General features: G+C 51.7%; 1 protein-coding gene across 1 annotated transcript in view; it reads left to right on the forward strand.

Moving 5' to 3' along the window:
- VPS50 (VPS50 subunit of EARP/GARPII complex) overlaps positions 1 to 25,443 on the forward strand; it is a 117,393-nt gene that overhangs the window by 71,280 nt on the left and 20,670 nt on the right. Inside the window, exons 18-22 of the mRNA XM_038770290.1 lie at positions 1,492 to 1,659; positions 7,772 to 7,890; positions 8,421 to 8,527; positions 15,460 to 15,581; positions 19,643 to 19,723. Of these exons, the coding sequence (XP_038626218.1) occupies positions 1,492 to 1,659; positions 7,772 to 7,890; positions 8,421 to 8,527; positions 15,460 to 15,581; positions 19,643 to 19,723 (597 nt within the window). The remainder of the gene's footprint in view (positions 1 to 1,491; positions 1,660 to 7,771; positions 7,891 to 8,420; positions 8,528 to 15,459; positions 15,582 to 19,642; positions 19,724 to 25,443) is intronic.

The following is a 25,443-nucleotide window of genomic DNA, read 5'->3' on the forward strand; positions in this document are numbered from 1 at the left end:
AAGTGCTTCCCGGGGTCGGCTCGCGTTGCCCCCCGTCACCGGTTGTTTCTGCCTGCGTTTCCTGCCGCCTCCAGCCACATGGAATGGGAAAATCAGTGCCTGTCATAGTGCGGTTCAACCCTGCAGCGAGGTGACCATGATGCCCCAAGGCCTCTGCGTTTCCCTCTGCCCTGCCTTCGCACAATCCTCCGCTGAGCCCCCGCCCACCCAACCGTTTCCGTGCGGCTCCAATTCTCCAACCTTGCTCCGGCTACTGCCGAGAGGGACATCCGGGGACCCGTGGCCCCGGGAAATAATCCTGGGGAACGGGGAAGCCGGTTTACCGTTTGTTCTGGACCTTGGCACCCAGTCACGGAGCGAGGACTGGTAATCGCCGCCGGCCCCTGGCGTAATCTGGAACGGGCTGCCATCAGGACCTCCGACATTTATCGAGGAGGCCAACCTGGCCGTCTCAAAGTGGCCAACTGACCGCCGGGAATCAGCATCCCATTTAGGAGCGTTCCCGTCAGAGTTATCGCCTCTTTGGAAGAGAGGCTCTGAGGCAGTCGCTCTGGCCCGTCTGATTTCAGCAGCAGCTTAGCGAACAACTGTCTGTGGCCTGGTCCCCACCCACTCAGCGCCGACATCGACGGCACAAACTCAGCAGATGCGGGGAGTGGAAATCAGAAGGAATTAGCGGGGTGACATTTCAGAGCCAGACAGGGAGTTCCAGACTCCCAAGTGAAAGGAACGGTTAATGTACTTTTCTCGGAACTTCATGGCAGTGAATTTGAGAAAATTAAATTAGTTGAAATTGAAACACACTGGCACCTGCATCTGCAGATTTTTCACTCTGTGAAATTGGGTGAATTTAGTATCATTCTGCCTGGAAAGATGGTTTTCTTTAAACATGGTGATTTTATAGTGAAAGTCGTATATATGTTAAACTTGTATCCTCAGCTGACTGTGTGAAACGTTCACTCTGTCATGTTGTTGTGCTTTAAGCCAAATAGGAGACTGCTCAGATAAATAGGTGTGGATCCACGTGGCTAAAGTCATGGGGGTTTGGTGTCCGGCTATGGGGCACGGTCCCTCGGGGAGGGTGGGCGCGTTCCTTCCGAGGGTGCAAGCGGTGGGAAGGAATGCCAGTCTGACGAGCCTGGGCTGGAGCAGCGGCATGGAGGCGTGGGCAGTCGAGGCTCTGCTACCACCCACACTGTCTCCGGGAAGTTTCTTCCTGCTCTCAGGGAAGGGGCTTGACTGCAGGTAGCCTCCAGCCCTGCTCCCGAGGAGCACGATCCTCTGGCACCGTGGTTCTGGGATCCCCAGAAACCCAGGATCAGCTCCCTCCTTTTTGGACTCCTTGGTGTTCGGGAACGCTTGTCCCAGTTCCGGCCCCACCTTGGGCTGTGAAAGCCCATTAAGGCCGGGTCAGCGATCGAGCCACATCCTGAGGGCTCAGGAGCTTCTGTCTGACCATCCGTCCGTCTGTCTGTCTGCGTGGATCCACAGGAATTTAAGTTCCTGGAGCAGCCCCGGTCCCCGTCGGTCTCCCCGAGTCGGCAGCCGGCCGCTCCGCTCCGCACGCCAGGGACCTTGTTCGGGGCCGGAGGGAACCCGTTTGAAATCCAGGCCAACAACAAGGACGAAGAGACAGAAGATGTTTTGGCTTCCAATGGGGTAGGTGCTTGTTTCGTAATGTTTCTAGCATCGGGTTCGACCAGGCGGGCGTGTGGAACCGGCCCTCGATGGGCACATTGTGCAGTGGATCAGTTGCGGCTGGCCGGCAGGCCTCCTGCACGGCTCTGGGGTCAAGGTGGATGCCCTTTCTTCTGAGTTTCCGGGAGAGAGTGGGGTTCTAGGCACTTCCCCCTAACAAGGCGTGGGCAGGGAGTCCTAATCCTGGTGGGAAAGGAAGGGGCCCAAGGCTCACAAGACTCAGTGCCTAATTTTCCATTCTTTTTTTTGGAAGTGAAGTCAGCCCCTTGCTTCTGAGCCCAGAACCCTTTCATTCATTCATTCATTCGACTGTATTTATTGAGCACTACTGTGTGCAGAGCACTGGAAAGAGTCTTATTCTCTGCCCACAACGAGCTCACGGTCTAGACGGAGTGACAGACATTAATATAAATAAATAAATTCCGGGTATGTACATAAGTGTTGTGGGTCTGGGAGCGGTGTGAATGAAGGCAGCCAGTCAGGGAGAGGGAGAAGAGGAAAGGAGCTCGGGACTCTCTGTAGAGTGACTGGTGTTTGGGGGGGCGGGGCAGTCACCGTTTGATCAGAAGCCCCTTGAGGGCAGGAGTCATGCTCTCTGTTTCATTCATTCATTCATTCAATCATATTTATTGAGCACTTACTGTGTGCAGAGCACTGTACTAAGTGCTTGGGAAGTACAAGTTGGCACCATATAGAGACGGTCGTCACCCAACAGCGGGCTCACAGTCTAGAAGGGGGAGACAGACAGTAAAACAAAACATGTGGACAGGTGTCATCATCACAATAAATAGAAATAAAGCTAGATGCACATCATTAACAAAACAAATAGAATAATAAATGTGAGGCATTCGATAGATGTGATTATTAATAATAATAATAGTAATGATAATAATGATTGTGGTATTTAAGTGCTTACTCTGTGCCAGGCACTGTACTAAGCCCTGGAGTATTGGATACAAGCTAATCAGGTTGTCTGCATGGGGCTCACAGTCTTAAACCCCATTTCAGAGATGTGGTAACTGAGACCCAGAGAAGTGAAGTGACTTACCCAAGGTCACACAGCAGTCAAGGGGCAGAGCCAGGATTAGAACCCAGGTCCTTCTGACTCCCAGGCTCCTGCACTGTCCACTAGGCCAAGCCACTTCTCTTAGTGACTGATTGTTGGGACTCTTCCCAGTGCTCAGTTCCTGGCCTTCAGCGGGCACCCAGTGGACACCAGTGAAGGATGGGTCAATGGCGGGCAGTCGGTCATGTGCATCGCTGGCACTTTTTAGACCGGTCAGCCTGCAGACCTTGCTCTCTAGGGTTCATTTCGGGCTGAGAAGTTCTAGTTCACCTTTTGAGTCTCACCGCCTACACCCAGGGTAGTATTTGTGGTGTTTTGTCAAGCACTTACTATATGCCAAGGACTGTATTCAATCAGTCAACCAGTGGTATTTATTGAGCACTTACTGTGTGCAGAACACTGTACTTAGTGCTTGGGAGAGTACCATATAGCAGAGTTGGTAGATACGTACCCTGCCCACAGGAGTGATAAGTGCCCGGGGAGATACAAGAGGCTCTGTACTAAGCGCCTGGGGAGACTTGGGTCAGACATGGCCCCTGCACACATGGGCCTCCCAGTCCTAGAAATGAAGACTTGATTCAGGGGCAAAGTAACGGACTGTTTTAAAGCCAATGGTGAGGAGTCTTTGTTCGCTATGGAGGTGGACGGGCAACCACTGGAGATTTTTGAGGAGGGGAGTGACATGTCCTGAATGTTTCTGTAGAAAAACATTCTACATGGGAACAAGATAATCAGATCAGACATAGTCCCTGAATGGGGTTCACAGTCTAAGGGGGAAGGAGAATTCATTCATTCATTCAGTCATTTATTGAGTGCTTACTGTGGGCAAAGCACTCTACTAAACACTTGGGAGAGTACAATACAAATATGTTTGTACATATTTATTACTCTATTTATTTTACTTGTACATATCTATTCTATTTATTTTATTTTGTTAGTATGTTTGGTTTTGTTCTCTGTCTCCCCCTTTTAGACTGTGAGCCCACAGTTGGGTAGGGACTGTCTCTATATGTTGCCAACTTGTACTTCCCAAGCGCTTAGTACAATGCTCTGCACACAGTAAGCGCTCAATAAATACGATTGATTGATTGATTGATTCAGCTTATTTCAGTCACCTTGGCAATGGAGTTCAGGCTGCATTTCCCCAGTTTTGGTCAATCTGTTCGGTCACCAGGGAGGGATTTTCCCCCATGAGTGTTTCTTGAGAGCCACTGATCCTCACTGTAGGAGAGCTCTCAAGTCACCATAAGAATCATAATAATCATTACCGCGGCTTTTATTCCGCGCTTACCGTACCCTTAGCCTAGGGTTGAGGCAAGATCATCAGATCTGACACACTCCCTGGCCAACACGGGGCTCACAGTCTGGAATGGGGGACAGGGATAGGCTCCCCATTTTACAGATGAAGTTACTGAGGCCCAGAGAGGTTCAGTGACTTGACCAAGGTCTCCTGGCAGATCAGGGGCAGAGCCAAGAGTAGAACCCAGATCTTCAGACTCCCAGTGCTCTGTCCAATAGATCCCACTGCCTCTCATTTTAAAATCTGAACCATTGCACGGATCGAAGGCATCAGGACCTTTTCCTGGCTCTGCGGGCTAGCTGAATAAATAGCACATTAATTCTAATTGTGATTATTGTTATTGTCAGTTGGAGTTGAAGGCTTCAAAGAAAGAGCATGATTTTTCATTGTCCGGGTGATGGGCAGGGGAAATTTCCATCAGCAGTGTGTTGTCTTCATGGCCCAGGAGTGGGTTGACCCGGACGGGTCTGTGCAGTTTCTTTGTGACTCAGGGAGAGCAGATCTGGAGCGGGGGACTAAGGTCATACTGGTTATTTTGTTAATATGTTTTGTTTTGTTGTCTGTCTCCCCCTTCCAGACTGTGAGCCCGCTGTTGGGTAGGGACCGTCTCTATATGTTGCCAACTTGTACTTCCCAAGCGCTTAGTCCAGTGCTCTGCACACAGTAAGCGCTCAATAAATACAATTGATTGAATGAATGAATGGGGCAGGATCCCTGGGAAGGCCTGCTTTTCCAGTTGAGTGCATCCAGGCTCAGCCCTGGGATCCGTCTGCCTGTGACCACCCTCAGGCCCCAGGCGGAGGGACTGAGGGCGGGTTCCTCTGAAGCGGGAGAGATTTCAGGGGGAGCCAAGGAAGAACTTCCTAAATATTCCCCTTGAGGAAAGTTAGCATCTCTGGCCCTGGAGAGCTCACCGTTTAGGATCCCTGTCTGTCCGGGGTGATGGGGTGTTTCTCCTGTGTGGAGGCCGGGGACTGGACCGAGTGGGCTCGAGGCCCCTTTCAGCTCCACGATCTCTGGTCCCTCGGCTGTGGCCGTGGGAGGGGAGCATTCTCGTTCGGGTTGGGTAGTGAACTGACCCCGGGCAGGCTCTTCAGAGCGGTCAACCTTACCGGCCGCAGGGCTTGCTCTCACCACGCGCTCCTCCTGGCATCTGGGCAGCAAAGACTCCAGAATTGCGGCCCCATTGAACCCTTGGGTGGCCTGCTGTAGTTCTCACCCCCCTAGTTTTTTTTAAAATGGTATTTGTTAAGTGCTTACTACGTGCCAGCCACCATCCTAAGCGCTGGGGTAGATAGAAGCTAATGATGATGACGACGATGATGATGGCATTTATTAAGTGCTTACTCTGTGCAAAGCACTGTTCTAAGCGCTGTGGAGGCTACAAGGTGATCAGGTTATGTATATATGTTTGCACATATTTATTACTCTATTCATTTTACTTGTACATATCTATTCTATTTATTTTGTTGGTATGTTTGGTTTTGTTCTCTGTCTCCCCCTTTTAGACTGTGAGGAGCCCACTGTTGGGTAGGGACTGTTGCTATGTGTTGCCAACTTGTATTTCCCAAGCGCTTAGTACAGTGCTCTGCACACGGTAAGCGCTCAATAAATACAATTGATTGATTGATTGAACGTCTCTATGTGTTGCCAACTTGTACTTCCCAAGCGCTTAGTACAGCGCTCTGCACACAGTAAGCGCTCAATAAATACAGTTGAATGAATGAGTGAATCAGGTTGTCCCTCGGGGGGCTCACAGTCTTAATCCCCATTTTCCAGATGAGGTAACTGAGGCACAGAAAAGTTATATGACGTGCCCAAAGTCACACAGCTGACAATTGGCGGAGCCGAGGTTTGAACCCATGACCTCTGACTCCAAAGCCCGGGCTCTTTCCACTAAGCCATGCTGCTTCTCTAATAAGGTTGGACACAGTCCGTGTCCCAAGTGGGGCTCACAGTCTTCATCCCCATTTTACAGATAATAATAATAATAATGATGGCATTTATTAAGCGCTTACTATGTGCAAAGCACTGTTCTAAGCGCTGGGGGGACACAGGGTGATGAGGTTGTCCCATGTGGGGCTCACAGTCTTCATCCCCATTTTACAGATAATAATAATAATAACGATGGCATTTATTAAGCGCTTACTATGTGCAAAGCACTGTTCTAAGCGCTGGGGGGACACAAGGTGATGAGGTTGTCCCACATGGGGCTCACAGTCTTCATCCCCATTTTACAGATAATAATAATAATAACGATGGCATTTATTAAGCGCTTACTATGTGCAAAGCACTGTTCTAAGCGCTGGGGGGACACAAGGTGATGAGGTTGTCGCACGTGGGGCTCACAGTCTTCATCCCCAAATGAGGGAACTGAGGCACAGAGAAATTAAGTGACTTGCCCCAGTAGACACGCGGCAGAGCCGGGATTAGATCCCATGTCCTTCTGATTCCCAGACCCGTGCTCTAGTCCCTAGGCTGCGTGGCTTCCTTTGCGCGGGATTATCTGTGGGAAACTGGTCATCCGCGGCTCCGATCGCCATCGAATGGCCCACCTCGTTCATTGGCCCCTGCCCTGAGGAGAATGAGTGTGGACCAAGGCCCTGCTGAGAGCTCACCTCCTCCAGGAGGCCTTCCCAGACTGAGCCCCTTCTTTCCTCTCCCCCTCGTCCCCCTCTCCATCCCCCCGTCTTACCTCCTTCCCTTCCCCACAGCACCTGTATATATGTATATATGGCTGTACATATTTATTACTCTATTTATTTATTTATTTATTTATTTATTTTGCTTGTACATTTCTATCCTACTTATTTTATTTTGTTGGTATGTTTGGTTCTGTTCTCTGTCTCCCCCTTTTAGACTGTGAGCCCACTGTTGGGTAGGGACTGTCTCTATGTGATGCCAATTTGTACTTCCCAAGCGCTTAGTACAGTGCTCTGCACATAGTAAGCGCTCAATAAATACGATTGATTGATTGATTGATTGATTGACCCCCTCCCCGATTGCCCCAAATGCACCCGTTTAGAGAGGAGCAGCATAGAGAGCAAGGAGTGTCACGGTTGGGAGCAACAAAAACCAGTAAATGAGTAGATGCCAGCAGAGACAGGCCAGGCTGCTGGGGTAAATCTTCCCTCAGCCCCTCACTAGACGGTTGAGTCCTCGCTTCCTCCTCTGCCTGACCCCCGAGTCCTATATGCCCCCCCCCCACACATATGTACATATGTGCATACGTGCACTTAGTGGTCCCCTGGGGACAGGACGGCTGGGGAGTGGTCAGCGACCTGGGGGACTCAAGTGCGTTTTGGGGAAGGAGAGAGAAGAAGCCGGCCTACGTGGAGACTCACCAGGGTTGCCCGGCCCAAGGGTGGTGGCCCTTTGATGCCACTGCTTCTCGTCCTCTAGACTGTAAGCTTGTTGTGGGCAGGGAATGGGTCTGTTTCTGGTTGTATTGTACTCTCTCAAGCGCGTAGTACAGTGCTCTGCACACAGTAAGATCTCAATATTTATTTTATTTTGTTAGTATGTTTGGTTTTGTTCTCTGTCTCCCCCTTTTAGACTGTGAGCCCACTGTTGGGTAGGGACTGTCTCTATGTGTTGCCAATTTGTACTTCCCAAGCGCTTAGTACAGTGCTCTGCACATAGTAAGCGCTCAGTAAATATGATTGATTGATTGATTGACTGAATGAACGAATGAATGAATGTTTCAGTATGAGTCAGACGAGCAGGAGAAAAGTGCCTACCAGGAGTACGACAGCGACAGCGACGTCCCTGAGGAGCTGAAGCGGGACTACGTGGACGAGCAGACGGGAGACCCCCCGGTAAAGAGGTAAACTAGCCTGCCCCAGCCCCTGCCCATCAGACTCCCTCCCTGTCCGCCACCACACTGACCTCCTCCTCGGAGAGAGTCAGGGATGGAGAAGGGAGAGTCGGGGGTGTGGGACGGTCCACAGTGGGTCACTGGGGGAGAGTCAGTGATGAAGAGAGGAGGGTGAAGGGTGTTGGATAATGGTTGCCTCCCTGTCCATGAAGGTGGGTTTCCAGGAGGGTAGCCCCACCACATGAGCCCCCTGAGGGAGACAGAGACCTGGGCTGGAAGGCCCATGGAGCTGACTCGGGAATGGCCTTCCTCATGGTCTGATGTTGTCAGGTTCTTATGTTCTCAGTCAGAAGGGAGGTACATTTGTGGAGACTCTTCCGGGGGCAGAATGGTGCCCGGCCAAAGGGAGCTAGGAACTAGTAATTCTCGACCCAGGGGCGAACCAGGCTGAATACCCACGAGAATCCACCCCACCCACTGGCCGTCCTGGTTTTCCCTGCTGCTCACTCGGTCTCCATGCCAACGACGGTGTTTTTCAGCGTTTCGCGGGAAACCTTGAGGAGCAGGAAGCGATCGGACTATAGCCTCAGCAAAACCAACGCGCCCATTCTGACAAACACCACACTGAACGTCATCAGACTCGTGGGTGAGTCCAGCCCCCGTCCTCTGAGCTTCTCCCGCTGGGTTTATGCACGGCAACCGTTGCATCTGGAAAGGCCCTTTTGCCGTGAGCGTTGCCCATCTGTCTCTCCCCCAACCTTCTGCCTGCCCCCGTTGACCATCTTTCCCGAGGGCAGACAGACAATGGGCTCCGTCAGCGATCAGAGTGTTGGACGGGAAAATGGAATGATGGGAGATTTAATGAGCGGCCTACTTTGGCAGCTATGAAATGTGTCTGAACATCTGAATGCCGAGTTAGAACTGACCTCTTTACCAGGCTAATTAAATCATCGTTATGCATGGCAGGAATATTGGCAGCTTTCTGGGAGAAAAAAATGATCTCTTCCTGCTTGTACTGACTGTCCCACCTCCGCTACTGAAGTCCTGCCTTGGGTCTCTCTGGCGGTCCAGTGAGAGGTCATGTCCCCCCAGGGTTCTCTAAAGAACTGTTAGTTCTGTTGCCTTGTCTGCAAGAAAATAACAGTAGTGATATCGGTAGAGAATTCATAGAGTGCTGTTTGTTTCCTAAGGTGCCCTCAAGTCAGTTTTCTTGCCAGCCTCCTGTGAAGGGGTGGGGTTCTGTGTGAAATGACCCCCAAGACCAGTGTAAGAGGATTAAGAGAACAATGAGAAGGAGCTCAAATCATCAGTAAAATTGCTTACTTTATCACAAAGGAAAAGGAAGGAAATAATGTCAGTAACACTAATCAAGCAATCAATTAATCAGTGGTAGCTATTGAGCAGTTACACCGTTCAGAGTGCTGAACTAAGGGCTTGAGATAGTACCCTGCAACAGAGTTGGTAGACACGTTTCCTCACTGCAGTGAGCTTGCAGTCTAGAGGGGAAGATAGACAATATAAATGAATAATTTACAGCTGTACACACCTGTGTTGTGGGGCTGAGGGTGGGGAAAATGCCAAATGCCCAAAGGATATTCATTCAATCATATTTATTGAGTGCTTACTCTGTGTCAAGCACTGTACTAAGTGCTTGGGAAGTACAAATTGGCAACATATAGAGACGGTCCCTACCCAACAACGGGCTCACAGTCTAGAAAGGGGAGACAGACAACAAAACAAGTAGACGAGTGTCAATACCATCAGAATAAATAAAATTATAGCTACATACACATCGTTAATAGGGTAATAAATATGTACAAATATCCACAAATGCTGTGGGGAGGGGAAGGGGGTAGGGCGGTGGGGGCAATGGGGAGGGGAGGAGGAGGAGAGGAAAGAGGGCTCAGTCTGGGAAGGCCTCCTGGAAGAGGTGAGCTCTCAGTAGGGCTTTGAAGTGGGGAAGAGAGCTAGTTTGGCGGATGTGTGGAGGGAGGGCATTCCAGGCCAGAGGTAGGATGTGGGCTAGGGGTCGACAGCGGGACAGGCGAGAACGAGGCACAGTGAGGAGGTTAGCGACAGAGGAGCGGAGGGTGCGGGCTGGGCAGTAGAAGGAGAGAAGGGAGGTGAGGTAGGAGGGGGCGAGGTGATGGAGAGCTTTGAAGCCAAGAGTGAGGAGTTTTTGCTTCATTCGAAGGTTTATAGGCAACTGCTGGAGATTTTTCAGGAGGGGAGTGACATACCTGGAGCATTTCTGTAGAAAGATGATCCGGGCAGCAGAATGAAGTATAGACTGAAGTGGGGAGAGACAGGAGGATGGGAGATCAGAAAGGATATAATAATAATTATAATAATGATGGTATTTTTTAAACGCTTACTATGTGTTAAGCACTGTTCTAAGCGCTGGAGGTGATACAGGGTAATCAGGTTGTCCCACGCGAGGCTCGCAGTCTTAATCCCCATTTTCCAGATGAGGTAACTGAGGCCCAGAGAAGTAAAGTGACTTGCCCAAAGTCACAGAGCTGATAGTGGCAGAGCTGGGATTAGAACCCGTGACCTCCGACTCTGAAGCCCGTGCTCTTTCCACTGAGCCACGCTGCTTCTCTAACGGATATGGATCCAACTGCACAGATGATGCAGAAGGGAGAGGGAGTTAGGGGAAAGAGGGCGTAATCAAGGAAGGTCCCTTGAAAGAGATGTCACCTTAATAAGGCTTTGACAGTGGGGAGGAGGAGGTTGAAGGAAAGAGGTCGGCAGTGAGATAGACAAGACCGGAGTACAGTGAGCAGGTTGGTTCTAGAGGAGAAACCGTGGCCTGGCTTGTAGTAGGAAATCAACAAGATAGGGCTGGAGGTGGGTGAGCCGATTGAGTGCTTTAAATAATAATAATAATGATGGCATTTATTAAGCACTTACTATGTGCAAAATACTGTTCTAAGCGCTGGGGAGGTTACAAGGTGATCAAGTTGTTCCACGTGGGACTCACAGTCTTAATCCCATTTTACAGTTGAGGTAACTAAGGCACAGAGAAGTGAAGTGACTTGCCCAAAGTCACACAGCTGACAAATGGTGGAGCCGGGATTTGAACCCATGACCTCTGACTCCAAAGCCCGGGCTCTTTCCACTGAGCCACGCTGCTTTAAAGCCAACGGTAGGGAGTTTCTGTTTGATGTGGAGATGGATTGACAACCACTGGAGCTTCTTGAGGAGTGGGGTGATGTGAACTGAAATTTATTTAGGAAAATGATCCAGACAGTAGAAAAATTATCCGGGCATTAAGAGAGAAGTAAGAGACAGGAGGCCGGGAGGTCAGCAAGGAGGCTGATACTTTAGTCAAGGTGGAATAGGATAGGTGTTTGGATCGCCGTAGTAGCAGCCTGGGTGGAGAGGGAAGGGTGGATTTTAGCAATGTTGTGAAGGTGGAATGGACAGGTTTTGGTGACAGATTGAATATGTGGGTTGAATGAGAGATGATTTGAGGCTCTGCCAAGATCGTGGGCTTGTGAGACTGAGGATGCTGGAATTGTCGACAGTGAGGGGAATGTCACAGCAGGGGCAGGGTTTGGATGGGAAGTTGAGGAGTTCTGTTTTGGACGCGTTAAGTTTCAGATGTCAGCAGGACATCCAAGTAGAGATGAAGGCAGGGGGAAATATCAGACTGCAGAGGAGAGAGATCAGGGCTGGAGATGTGCATTTGGGAATCATCTGCATTGAGGTGGTTGTTGAAGCCATAGGAGCAAATGAGTTTTCCAAGGGAATGGGTGCAGATGGAGAATAGAAGGGGACCCAGAATTGAGCCTTGAGAGACTTCAACGGGTAGTGGGTGGGCAACCAAGGAGGATCCTGGGAAAGAGCCTGAGTATGAGTGGCCAGAGAGATAAGAAAGACCCAGGGCAGCATCACCGAAGCCAAGTTTAGATAATATTTCCAAGAGAAGGGGGTGGTCCACGTTGTCGAAGCCAGCTGAGAGGTGAAGGAGAATTAGGATGGAGTAGAGGCTGTTGGATATGACGAGAAAGATCATTGTTGACCTAGGAGAGAGCAGGTTCCATGGAGGGAAGGCATGGAGAGAATTGGAGGAGAGGAAGTAGAATACATTAGTATACTCCTAATGTATACGTTCGTAGGTGATTGGTCTATAATAGGCAAATCGAGAGAGATTCAGAGATGGAGATCAGAGAGGGAGAGTCAGGGGCATTGGATGATACATGGGGGGTCACTGGGGGAGAGTCAGGGATGGAGACGGGAGACTTGGAGGTGTTGGATGATCTGTACTGGGTCACTGGGGGAGAGGGATTTTGGAGGTCTATCCCTAATGTGTGTGGGTGTCCAGGAGGGCGACCAGTACTAGAATCCTGTCTTCTAGTAAGGGTTGAACCATCCGGCACCCCTGACTCTCTCCTCTTCACCTCTGACTCTCTTTCAGTGACCCAGCACGGATCATCCAACACCCATGACCCCTGACTCTCCCCCACTGAGCCCGCACAGCACATCCAACACCCCTGACTCTCCCCTCTCCATCCTGACTCTCCCTCCAGTGGCTCATTATAGACCAGTCATCTGTGAACGTGTTAGTCACTTTGTTTTCTTTTCCCCATCTCTGAGCAGATATAAGCGATTTTACTGATCATTTGAATTTCTCTTCTCTCTTGCCTGCTCTTTGCATTTTCCGTATTTCCCATTTTCAGCATGTAATCAGAATCCCATTCCAGATGAAAGCGAGGCAGAAAGAAAATGACAAGAAAGATCCTGTTGACGATGAGCCTCCCTTTCATACATTCTAAGCACTTTCCGTGGAGAAGCTTTCTGGAGGTTACTTACTGAAGGCAGTGTTGTTCGGTGACAGGGTGACCTCTGTTTTCTGCAGAAGTCACTTTCCTGTCTGTAGGGAGGAGACAAAAACTGGGTCCCCGTGTTTGTACTGTCAGCATGGTTTCCCACAGCAGGGCTGGGAGCTGTGTGCTCCCAGCAGCGAGTGTAGGTGCCAGTGGCCGGAGGGAGGTGTCCAGCAGCGAAAGCCCCGGACCGTCTTTATCCCCGGAAGCCCAGCTCTAGGGGCTGCAACCCTCGCAGGTGGGCAGGAGTGGGTCATCTGCCAATGATGGAGTTTGTCCCTTGAGGCCCGCTGAGGCAGGCTTGCGGCAGCTGGCGGATCCATGGCAAATGCCAAGCTCTCTGCTCCTTGGCCGGGCATGGGAACGAGTGGCATGTCCAATCCTCTCCCCGTCCTCCTTCCGGGCGGAGCGGATCATTCATGGGAACAGCTCTGGGACCAGACGTTCGGGCGGAGGCCGCGGGCTGGCAGGCTGGGAGGGCTCCGCTTCCCGTCCCACGGTCAGCGGCAGCAGGCACGCCAGACTGAGGGCACGGGGCTCCGATGGACCTGTCTTGGAGTGGGCAGGTGTCCTGGGCTCGCAGGAGAGGACGAGGAAGCAGGGAGGCCGGTTGGCCTCTCTTAGAAAGAGGGATGAGTGGGCTGTGATCTTGGTTCTGTGGACGGGGCAGAGGTCTTGAGTCACGTGCTAATCGAGCCCTTTCCCTAGCCCCTGAGTGGGAAGAATTTGCCAGGAAGGTGACTTGGCTGGGGGTGAGCCAGTCAATCATCTGGGGGTCTGTATTAAGTGCCTGTGACACCCAGGCCATGCTGCCTCTCAAGTCACCCCGAGGTCTGCTGGAGCATGTGCCCTGCTCTGCATTTCTCCAGTGTGGCGAGGGGGAGATGGGGAGCGCCAGCCAGGTGGTGGCACAAGCCTGTCTGGGGCCCAGTAGGAAAGAACGGTCGTGATGTGCCGGTGGCGGCCACAACTCGGCCCTCTGAGCGATGGGTCAGCCGAGACCCCCTCCCTCTGGCTTCCGGTTGAAGGTGGGTGGGCGGTTGGAGCGGGACCCCGGAGAGAAGCATTTGGAATGGCAGCAACGCATTTGGAGACAGTCCAGATGAGGAGATTACCAGCAGAGACTGACCAAACTGGGTCTGGGGGATTACCCGTCTGCCCCGGGGCATTTTAGGCAAGTGGTCTGTTTGGTCCAGTCAACCGAGCACTGTTTATTGAGCATTAAGTGTGTGCAGAGCACTCTGGGTTTGGGGATCACCCAGCTGTGGATTTCCAGCAGCCGGGAACACCACCATTCACCTGGAGCAGGGTTGCCTAGATCTCTGTAGTCTCCACACCATTCATTCATTAATTCAATCGTATTTATTGAGCGCTTACTGTGTGCAGAGCACTGTACTAAGCACTTGGGAAGTACAAGTTGGCAACATGTAGAGACGGTCCACAGTCTAGAAACCATCACCCGCTCTTTTCTCACAAGGCAGTAATGAGTATAACAAGGCACGGGGTTGGCAACGGCCAGCGTGCACGGCTCTGGCTTTGTGAGCAGGCACCACCAGATCTTCCTCATCAGCTGTTGTTCAAGCAGCGTGCCAGCTGAGACACAGCCAGCATTTATTGCTTCTTACCTTCCCCAGGCTTCTCCTCAAGATGCCAAGAGTGGATTTCTCAGAAATCCAAGGGGGACAAACGTGGGCCTCTCGTGGAACCTGGACCCCACTGGCACTCCCAAGCCCGGATGTTGACTCTGGAAGGGTAGGGAGCGGGCAGTGATTTTAAAGCCCCGAAGCTCTCTGTGGTCCTGCCCTGTACCTTTTAGACTGTGAGCCCACTGTTGGGTAGAGACTGTCTCTATATGTTGCCAATTTGTACTTCCCAAGTGCTTAGTACAGTGCTCTGCACATAGTAAGCGCTCAATAAATACGATTGATGATGTACCTTTCGGAAGGGCCTCTCACATGGGACTCTTAGCTGACTGTCCTATTGTACTCTCCCAAGTGCGGTCTGGGGCTGTGCCATCAGGGGCGAAGGCCGAAGGACCACCTAGGGCCCCTCACATGCTGGTGGGCCTGGCAGGAATCCTGAATTCTCACAGGCCCTTGGTGGTGGTGACGATGGCGGTGCCGAGAATGCCAGGGGGCAGATACCCAGGCCGTCTCCTGCCCGGTCCCGGCGCTCTGGCCCAGTGTTGGCACTATGCTGCGGTCACTTTGCCCGTTAATGGGACCTGCATCCAACAAATCTTTGTGTGCTCTTGGTGCTGTGCTGCACCCCCTGCCCAGATGGAGCATGAAATGGCCGTCAGTGCAGGGAGGGCAGGAGGGAGGACTGTTCCGAGAACTTTTTAGACTCAAACGACATCGAGGTGGTGCAGTGGATTGCGACACCATCCCTCATCGGTTCGTGGCTCTCTGGTCGCTCAACGGAGGGTGGATGGGTCTGTTCATCCCGAGTTTCTGACCTGCCAGTGTGCGGGGGCGAGGGTCCCGAGGTTCCTGGGGGATGGGGATGGGTCCAGCCTCCTCCCACCCTCCCTGCCCCCCAAAAGCTCACTTGGGCGTCACGTGACCCCTGTCGCTGGGGTGATCTCCCTCCCTCCCCTCCCCAGCAGTGGGATGGGTTTTTTACAGAACCTCCAGATGCACTCAGTTTAGACTTGTGAGTTTCCGCAAGGTGTTTGGGTCTCCGTCGGGCACGTCCTGCCCCTGCCCCTGACCCCCATGCCTGCTTGGGCCTTTTTGCCTCGTAGGAAAGTACATGCAGATGATGAACATCCTGAAGCCAATCGCGTTCGACGTGATCCACTTCATGTCCCAGCTCTTCGATTACTACTTGTATGCGGTCTATACCTTCTTTGGCCGACACGATTCGGTAAGTTAAGTCCTGGAGCCGTGGTTGGTCTGTCTCCACATCCTGCCTGGGATTCAGGACTGGGAGGCAGAATGGTGTAGTTGATAGAGCTTGGACCTGGGAATGAGGAGGTCTTGGGGTCTAATCCCTACTCTACCACTTGTCTGCTGTGTGACCTTGGGCAAATCACTTCTCTGGGCTTCAGTTACCTCATCTGTAAAATGTGGATTAAGACTGTGAGCTCCACGTGGGACAGGGACTGTGTCCAACCCGATTTGTTTGTATCCACACCAGCGCTTATTACAGTGCCTGACATATGGTAAGCAAATATCACAATTATTATTATCATCATTATTATTATTATGACTGCCATAGTGGGGGCCAGAATCCCTTCGAACTTGGGCATAGTCACCCTGCAGCTCCGCAACGGGCAAGGCACGGATAATCCACACTGCAGTTCACGAGTGGCTGGATAATGGAGAGCTTGTGTTCCAAGAGGGTTGCTGGAAACCGTGTCGGAGTTTTCCAGGTCTGATTGCGTGCAAGTCCCCAAAGAGAAGCACGCAGTCCTGAGAGTGCCCTGGCCTGGTCCAGTATGGATAGGCCAGTGCTGCAAGTGGATGATAATTTGGACGTTTCATTCATTCATTCGTTCAGTCAGATTCCTTGAGTGCTTACTGTGTGTGGAGCACTGTACTAAGCACTTGGGAGGCTACAATTTAAAAGTAAATGGACACATTCACATTCCCTGCCCACCACAAGCTTACAGTCTAGAGCAAGGGAGACTGACAGTAATATAAACAAATTACAGATGAGTACATAAGTGCATTCAGGTTGGTGGTGGCGATGGGGGGATGAACAATGGGAGCAAGTCAGGGCGACGTGGAAGGGAGTGGGAGAAGAGGAAAGGGGGACTTAGTCAGGGAAGGCCTCTTGGAGGAGATGTGCCCTCAGTAAGGCTTTGAAGTGGGGAGGAGAGTAATTGTCGTTTGTTAAATGACATTTTTTAAAGCACACAGAACATGCTAAGCACTGGGTAGATACGGGGTTATAGGACCAGGCATGGCCCCTCTTCCACAAGGGCCTCCTGATCTAGTTTATCCCCATTTTAGAGATGAGGATACTGAGGTCCAGAGAGGTTAAGTGTCTTGCCTAAAGTCCCACAGCAGGGCAGTGGCAGAACCAGGTCTTGATCCCAGATCTCTTGACTCCAGTCCCTGTGCTCTTTTCCACACTGCCATCAACGCCCTCCCCACCTCCGAAGCCTCACGCGGTCCCTCTTTGGTTACGACTGCGATGTCCGGCTTTGGATTGTTTTAACAAAGAGGAAACAGTAGTTTGCAGTACCGAGCTTGGTATTTTTTCAGAGGGTGAGGAACAGATCCCAGTTTATAGCCTGAGAATCTGCAGGGAAGTTTGCCCCACGAGTCAGCCACTGGAGATCCAACCACCGTGTCACGGAGCATATACCGTGCTGTATCGTGGGGTGCATTTACCCATAGACTTACGTGTTGGGAATGAGGATCTGTTCTGGGAACTCTGGAAAAATCACAGGAACTTAATCCTGGGCTACCTTTTGTAGCAGCATGTGCCCCCAGGGAGGATGGCAGTGACCTCAGTGTACCACCCCCTCTCCCCCCACCCCCCAGAAACGCACACACCCGCCGCAGGTCTGGGAGACTCAAGGTTGCCCTTAAAAGATGTAACGCCAAGAGAGCACTATCTCACAGACAAAAATAAAGCCTGGTTCCAGGTTGTCACTGCACCCTCGTTCCCCGGTAGTACCGCGTAGAGGGGGGCTCAATAACCTGCTGTCATTTTTTTGGACCAACTCCAATCGTGGGCTTCCATTCGGAGGAAGAGAGTCCGAATTCTTAACCCCGCCACGAACCGGAAAGATTAATGCACACCAATTTGAGCTTGTCCTTGTGGGAGCTGTGTAATCCAGATTGCTTTTCCTCTCTGAGGGCAACCGCAGGCGGGCGAGTCCATTTATTCAGTTTGATGGGGGATTCTGGTTGCAGCGGTCGGAGCACTGGGGATTGTGAACTTGCTATACCAACCGGGATGGCAGAACTTTAAGGGCAGCCAACTCTCTTGAGAAGAGGAAAGAGCATGGGACTGAGAGTCAGGAGACCTGGGTTCTAATCCTGGTCCCACCATTTGCCTGCTGAGTGACCTTGGGCAAGTCCCTTGACTTGTCTGTGTCCAGTTTCCTCATTTGTAAAATATTTGCCCTCCCACTTAGAGTGCAGACCTGGGTGGGACAGGGACCTTGTCCGATCTGGCTAGCTGTCATAGTGCTGAGTACGGTCCTTGGCACAGAGTAAGCACTGTTCCAAAGTGATTATAATTATTAGTCCGTCAATCAGATTTATTGAGCACTTACTGTGTGCGGAGCACTGCAGTAAGCACTGGGGAGAATTAAATAAAACAGTAAACAGACACATTCCCCGCCCACAACGAGCTTACATTCTAGAGTGGGAGACAGGCATCAATATAAGTCAATTCCAGATATGTACTCAAGTCCTGTGGGGCTGGGAGGGGGTTGAATACAGGTCTGAGACCTGTGTAATAATAATAATTATGGTACTTGTTAAGCGCTTACTTTGTTCCAGGCACTGTTCATTCATTCAGTCATATTTATTGAGCACTTACTGTGTGCAGAGCACTGTACTAAGCGCTTAGGAAGTCGGCAGCATATAGAGACAGTCCCTACTCAACAACGGGCTCACAGTCTAGAAAGGGGAGACAGACGACAAAACAAGTAGACAGGTGTCAAAACCGTTAGAATAAATAGAATTATAGCTGTATGCACATAAAATAGAGTAGTAAATATGTACAAGTAAAATAAATAGAGTAATAAATATGTACAAATATATACAAATGCCATGGAGAGGGGAAGGAGGTAGGGCGGGGGGGGAGGTGATGGGGAGGGGAGGAGGAGAGGAAAAAGGGGGCTCAGTCTGGGGAGGCCTCCTGGAGGAGGTGAGCTCTCAGGAGGGCTTTGAAGGGAGGAAGAGAGCTAGTTTGGAGGATGTGTGGAGGGAGGGCATTCCAGGCCTGGGGAAGGACGTGGGCCGGGGGTTGACGGCGGGACAGGCGAGAACGAGGCACATTGAGGAGGTTAGCGGCAGAGGAGCGGAGGGTGCGGGCTGGGCTGGAGAAGGAGAGAAGGGAGGTGAGGTAGGAGGGGTTGAGGGGATGGACAGCCTTGAAGCCAAGAGTGAGGAGTTTTTGCTTGATTCATAGGTTGATAGGCAACCACTGGAGATTTTTGAGGAGGGTACTGACATGCCCAGAGCATTTCTGTACAAAGATAATCCAGGCAGCAGAGTGAAGTATAGACTGAAGCGAGGAGAGACAGGAGGATGGGAGATCAGAGAGGATCTAAGCACTGGGGTGGGTACAAGCAAATCGGGTTGGACACAGTCCCTGTCCTACATGGGGCTCAGAGTCCCAATCCCCATTTTACAGATGAGGTCACTGAGGAGCGGAGAAGTGAAGTGACTTGGCATTAGTACAGTGCTTAGTAATAATAATAATAATAAGAATAATAATGGCATTTATTAAGCGCTTACTATGTGCAAAGCCCTGTTCTAAGCACTGGGGAGTTTACAAGGTGATCAGGTTGTCCCATGGGGGGCTCACAGTCTTAATCCCCATTTTCCAGATGAGGGAACTGAGGCACAGAGAAGTGAAGTGACTTGCCCAAAGTCACACAGCTGACAATTGGCGGAGCCGGGATTTGAACGCATGAACTCTGACTCCAAAGCCCGTGCTCTTTACAGTGAGCCACGCTGCTTCTCTTGAGCCACGCTGCTTCAGTGTATTGCACACAGTAAGCACTCAGTGAATATGATTAAATGAATGAATGTGACCGATTCTCGCAACATGGGGTACCCAGATGGGCATCCATGAATTGTCAGACACATGTCCCCCAGTTCTGCCGGGGCGTTCAGCCAAACTGGGGAGGGAAAACACCAGTGCCCGCAGGACGGGACCCGCGGGCCAGAGCAGGCCACACAGTGCGCAGAGTCTACGTGGGAGAGCTGCGGTGTCTCACGACTTCTCTCTTTCAGTTGGAGTCGACAGGCCTGGGCCTGAGCAGTAGCCGCTTGAGGACCACTCTGAGCAGGATCCAGGAGAGCCTGATCGACCTGGTGAGGAGGGACCTGGGGGGGTCACACCCAGACATTGCGGGGGCGGGGTAGGGGCTCCTGGTTCTCCTTCCCGCAGTAGACACCATCACCAACCCTGCACCTGTTCTAGATTTGACAGTGTTCTTACCCAGTGGGCTGTTGGTTTGTCCTGCTGGCTGGAGAGCTGAGCCACGGAGCCACATTTGGGAGGTTCTGGGTGAGCGGAGGAGACAGCGGTCCAGAGCTGTCGGCACGGGTGGGCCCTGGGAGGACGATGGCGTGAGGCAGGCAGGAGAGGCTAAAAGAGCTGGAGGTCTTCCTTGGTGGTCCAGGAAATGCACTAATCCAGTTGTCCGTGGGGTACAGCTATCAACGATCACCCCACTTTCACACGCATGCCTCTGTGCTCCCACCCTCAGCTCCCATAATGGCCTTTTTTCCTGGATAGACCACTCTCTGGGACCACTGTTTTGTCAAGTATGGCCTACCTTGTCTGGGGGGCCACTCCTAAGCCGGGGATCCTGCTGGTGAGGCACGTGGAGGCAAGGCATTGAAGCAGCCCACCGGTGTGGACCTCCATTGGCTCCTAGGGGCCAGTGGATTTTTATCATTCATTCATTCATTCAATCGTATTTATTGAGCGCTTACTGTGTGCAGAGCACTTTACTAAGCACTTGGGAAGTACAAGTTATCCTCTGTTCCAGCCTCATCATGTCAGTCCTGTGGCCCTGACCCTATCCTTGCACCAGAAAATGGAGGTCCTGTGGTCTCGAGTGGCTTCCCCAAAGCCCTAGATCGGATGGGACTCCCCATGGGCATCGGAGAGCTGCTGAGTGGCCACTCTCTCGGGCATTGCCTGCCTCAAACTTGCCTGGGTAGAACTGGTCCAGTGAGTGGGAGGTTGATAATAATAATAATAATGGTAGCATTTATTAAGCACTTACTATGTACAAAGCACTGTTCTAAGCGCTGGGGAGGTTAACAAGGTGATCAGGCTGTCCCACGGGGGGCTCACAGTCTTCATCCCCGTTTTCCAGATGAGGTAACTGAGGCCCAGAGAAGTCAAGTGACTTGCCCAAAGTCACACAGCTGATAAGTGGTGGAGCCGGGATTTGAACCCATGACCTCTGACTCCAAAGTCCACTGAGCCACGCTGCTTCTCCTAGGGCGGTGGCAGCTACAAAAGGGCCTTATGAGAGCAGGCTGCCACCGCCACCTGGGCGACCTGAGGCCCCCGGCTCAGAGCCATCGTAAGTGCCCACTGCTGACACCCGGTGCGGCCCGAGGGCCCCCGTTCAGAACCGTCAGAGCTGTCCACGGCCGCCACCCAGGGCAGGCTGAGGCCCACAGCACAGACATTCACATATCGCCCACCCGCCTGCCGGCAGCAACTTCTTGTCTGGGCAGAGATCATCATCATCATCATCATCAATCATCAATCGTATTTATTGAACGCTTACTATGTGCAGAGCACTGTACTAAGCGCTTGGGAAGTACAAGTAGGCAACATATAGAGACAGTCCCTACCCAACAGTGGGCTCACAGTCTAAAAGACTGTGAGATGGGGAGAAAGGCCCCGGTGTGAAGGAAGGCCACAAGTCGCCCAGGAGGATATCATCATCATCATCATCAATCGTATTTATTGAGCGCTTACTATGTGCAGAGCACTGTACTAAGTGCTTGGGAAGTACAAATTGGCAACATATGGAGACAGTCCCTACCCAACAGTGGGCTCACAGTCTAAAAGACTGTGAGATGGGGGGAAAGGCCCCGGTGTGAAGGAAGGCCACAAGCCGCCCAGGAGGATATCATCATTATCATCATCAATCGTATTTATTGAGCGCTTACTATGTGCAGAGCACTGTACTAAGCGCTTGGGAAGTACTAACTGGCAACATATGGAGACAGTCCCTACCCAACAGTGGGCTCACAGTCTAAAAGACTGTGAGATGGGGAGAAAGGCCCCGGTGTGAAGGAAGGCCACAAGCCGCCCAGGAGGATATCATCATCATCATCATCAATCGTATTTATTGAGCCCTTACTATGTGCAGAGCACTGTACTAAGCGCTTGGGAAGTACAAATTGGCAACATATGGAGGCAGTCCCTACCCAACAGTGGGCTCACAGTCTAAAAGACTGTGAGATGGGGGGAAAGGCCCCGGTGTGAAGGAAGGCCACAAGCCGCCCAGGAGGATATCATCATTATCATCATCAATCGTATTTATTGAGCCCTTACTATGTGCAGAGCACTGTACTAAGCGCTTGGGAAGTACTAACTGGCAACATATGGAGACAGTCCCTACCCAACAGTGGGCTCACAGTCTAAAAGACTGTGAGATGGGGAGAAAGGCCCCGGTGTGAAGGAAGGCCACAAGTCGCCCAGGAGGATATCATCATCATCATCATCAATCGTATTTATTGAGCGCTTACTATGTGCAGAGCACTGTACTAAGCGCTTGGGAAGTACAAACTGGCAACATATGGAGACAGTCCCTACCCAACAGTGGGCTCACAGTCTAAAAGACTGTGAGATGGGGAGAAAGGCCCCGGTGTGAAGGAAGGCCACAAGTCGCCCAGGAGGATATCATCATCATCATCATCAATCGTATTTATTGAGCGCTTACTATATGCAGAGCACTGTACTAAGCGCTTGGGAAGGACAAACTGGCAACATATAGAGACAGTCCCTACCCAACAGTGGGCTCACAGTCTAAAAGACTGTGAGATGGGGAGAAAGGCCCCGGTGTGAAGGAAGGCCACAAGCCGCCCAGGAGGATATCTCCCCCCTCCCGCCCGTGTCACCCCCACCCCACTCCTCCGGCTGCCACTGACCCAGCCCAAATCCAAGTTCAGGCCATAGAACCAACCCCCCGGCTCTCCCACCTTCCTTGGGGGGTGGTGGTCTCCTTCTTCCCCTCACACCTGTCCCAGCCTTTTCCATCCCTTCTTTCCCCCATCTCCCGCTCACCTGGGCCAGCCTGCTTCATCCTTCCCCCCTGCCACTTGCTCCCCTCCCTCCTCCCTCCCTCAGCCTGGCACGATTGCCCTCCCTCCCCTTGCCCGCCCAGCCCACTCTCCTCCCACCGCTCCCTGTCTGTCCAGACCACTCTCTGTAAGTGTTGAGACTTTAAAACACGACCCCCAAGGTCAGAGTCAGAAAGCGGACTGCCGATGATCTCCGTGACAGGGACCCTGTGTGGAGCGGAAAGACGGATGAATCCGTCCCGACCCCGCCGGCCTCCCCAACCCCCGGTGCTCCCGGGCCCTTCCCGCTCTTAAGGAGCATCTTTTTTTTTTTTTAATGGCATTTTATTAATCAATCAATCAATCAATCGTATTTATTGAGCGCTTACTATGTGCAGAGCACTGTACTAAGCGCTACCCAGACAGATAGAGACAGATACAGATAGAGACAGTCCCTACCCAACAGTGGGCTCACAGTCTAAAAGGGGGAGACAGAGAACAGAACCAAACATACCAACAAAATAAAATAAGTAGGATAGAAATGTACAAGTAAAATAAATAAATAAATAAATAGAGTAATAAATATGTACAACCATATATACATATATACAGGTGCTGTGGGGAAGGGAAGGAGGTAAGACGGGGGGATGGAGAGGGGGACGAGGGGGAGAGGAAAGAAGGGGCTCAGTCTGGGAAGGCCTCCTGGAGGAGGTGAGCTCTCAGCAGGGCCTTGAAGGGAGGAAGAGAGCTAGCTTGGCGGATGGGCAGAGGGATTGGGGGCATTCCAGGCCCGGGGGAGGACGTGGGCCGGGGGTCGATGGCGGGACAGGCGAGAGCGAGGTACAGTGAGGAGATTAGCGGTGGAGGAGCGGAGGGTGCGGGCTGGGCAGTAGAAGGAGAGAAGGGAGGTGAGGTAGGAGGGGGCGAGGGGATGGACAGCCTTGAAGCCCAGGGTGAGGAGTTTCTGCCTGATGCGCAGATTGATCAGTAGCCATTGGAGGTTTTTGAGGAGGGGAGTAATATGTCCAGAGCGTTTCTGGACAAAGATAATCCGGGCAGCAGCATGAAGTATGGATTGAAGTGGAGAGAGACACGAGGATGGGAGATCAGAGAGAAGGCTGATGCAGTAGTCCAGACGGGATAGGATGAGAGCTTGAATGAGCAGGGTAGCGGTTGGGATGGAGAGGAAAGGGCGGATCTTGGCAATGTTGCGGAGCTGAGACCGGCAGGTTTTGGTGACGGCTTGGATGTGAGGGGTGAATGAGAGAGCGGAGTCGAGGATGACACCAAGTTTGCGGGCTTGTGAGAGGGGAAGGATGGTAGTGCCGTCAACAGAGATGGGAAAGTCAGGGAGAGGACAAGGTTTGGGAGGGAAGACAAGGAGCTCAGTCTTCGACATGTTAAGCTTTAGGTGGCGGGCGGACATCCAGATGGAGATGTCCTGAAGGCAGGAGGAGATGCGAGCCTGGAGGGAGGGGGAGAGAGCAGGGGCAGAGATGTAGATCTGGGTGTCATCAGCGTAGAGGTGATAGTTGAAGCCGTGGGAGCGAATGAGGTCACCAAGGGAGTGAGTGTAGATTGAGAACAGAAGGGGACCAAGCACTGAACCTTGGGGAACCCCCACAGTAAGAGGATGGGAGGGGGAGGAGGAGCCTGCAAAAGAGACTGAGAAAGAACGACCGGAGAGATAAGAGGAGAACCAGGAGAGGACGGAGTCTGTGAAGCCAAGGTCAGATAACGTGTTGAGGAGAAGGGGGTGGTCCACAGTGTCAAAGGCAGCTGAGAGGTCGAGGAGGATTAGGACAGAGTATGAGCCGTTGGATTTGGCAAGCAGGAGGTCATTGGGGACCTTTGAGAGGGCAGTTTCCGTGGAATGAAGGGGACGGAAGCCAGACTGGAGGGGGTCGAGGAGAGAGTTGCTTATTAAGCGCTTACTATGTGCAAAGCACTGTTCTAAGCGCTGGGAAGGTTACAAGGTGATCAGGTTGTCCCACGGGGGGCTCACAGTCTTCATCCCCATTTGACAGATGAGGGAACTGAGGCCCAGAGAACTGAAGTGACTTGCCCAAAGTCACACAGCTGACAAGTGGCGGAGCCGGGATTTGAACCCACGACCTCTGACTCCAAAGCCCGGGCTCTTTCCACTGAGCCACGCTGCTTCCCTTGATGTTGATCTTGATGTTGTAAAGCGGGGAGAGCCTTTCAGAGCCCAAGTGCCGCCTGTCTTCCAGGGCCGGGCCTCCAGGTAGACTCGGAGCTTTGAGATGCGATTTCCATTTGAGGGCAATTTTTATTTTTAGCCTTTCAAATGCGGTTGTGACTTCACCGCTACAATGCGGTTTTTTGTTGTTTTTTTTTTTTTTTTTTTTGGCCTCCAGTGGGAGAGTGGGAGCGGGCAGCCCTGGTAGGGTTCTGCTGTAAGTGGCCATGTGGAACTGCTGAGTTGCCATCTGATTTTTCGCATCATGTAGCGGACTTTGGTGACAGGGTGAATGTATGTGGGGGACCTCCCATGCCCACCTTTATAGCACCTACTTCACTCTGAATCAATCAATCAATCGTATTTATTGAGCGCTTACTATGTGCAGAGCACTGTACTAAGCGCTTGGGAAGTACAAATTGGCAACATATAGAGACAGTCCCTACCCAACAGTGGGCTCACAGTCTAAAAGGGGGAGACAGAGAACAAAACCAAACATACTAACAAAATAAAATAAATAGGATAGATATGTACAAGTAAAATAAATAAATAAATAAATAGAGCTAGCTTGGCGGAT

This window comes from Tachyglossus aculeatus, chromosome 2, assembly GCF_015852505.1.
Source record: "Tachyglossus aculeatus isolate mTacAcu1 chromosome 2, mTacAcu1.pri, whole genome shotgun sequence".
Taxonomy (NCBI): Eukaryota; Metazoa; Chordata; class Mammalia; order Monotremata; family Tachyglossidae; genus Tachyglossus; species Tachyglossus aculeatus.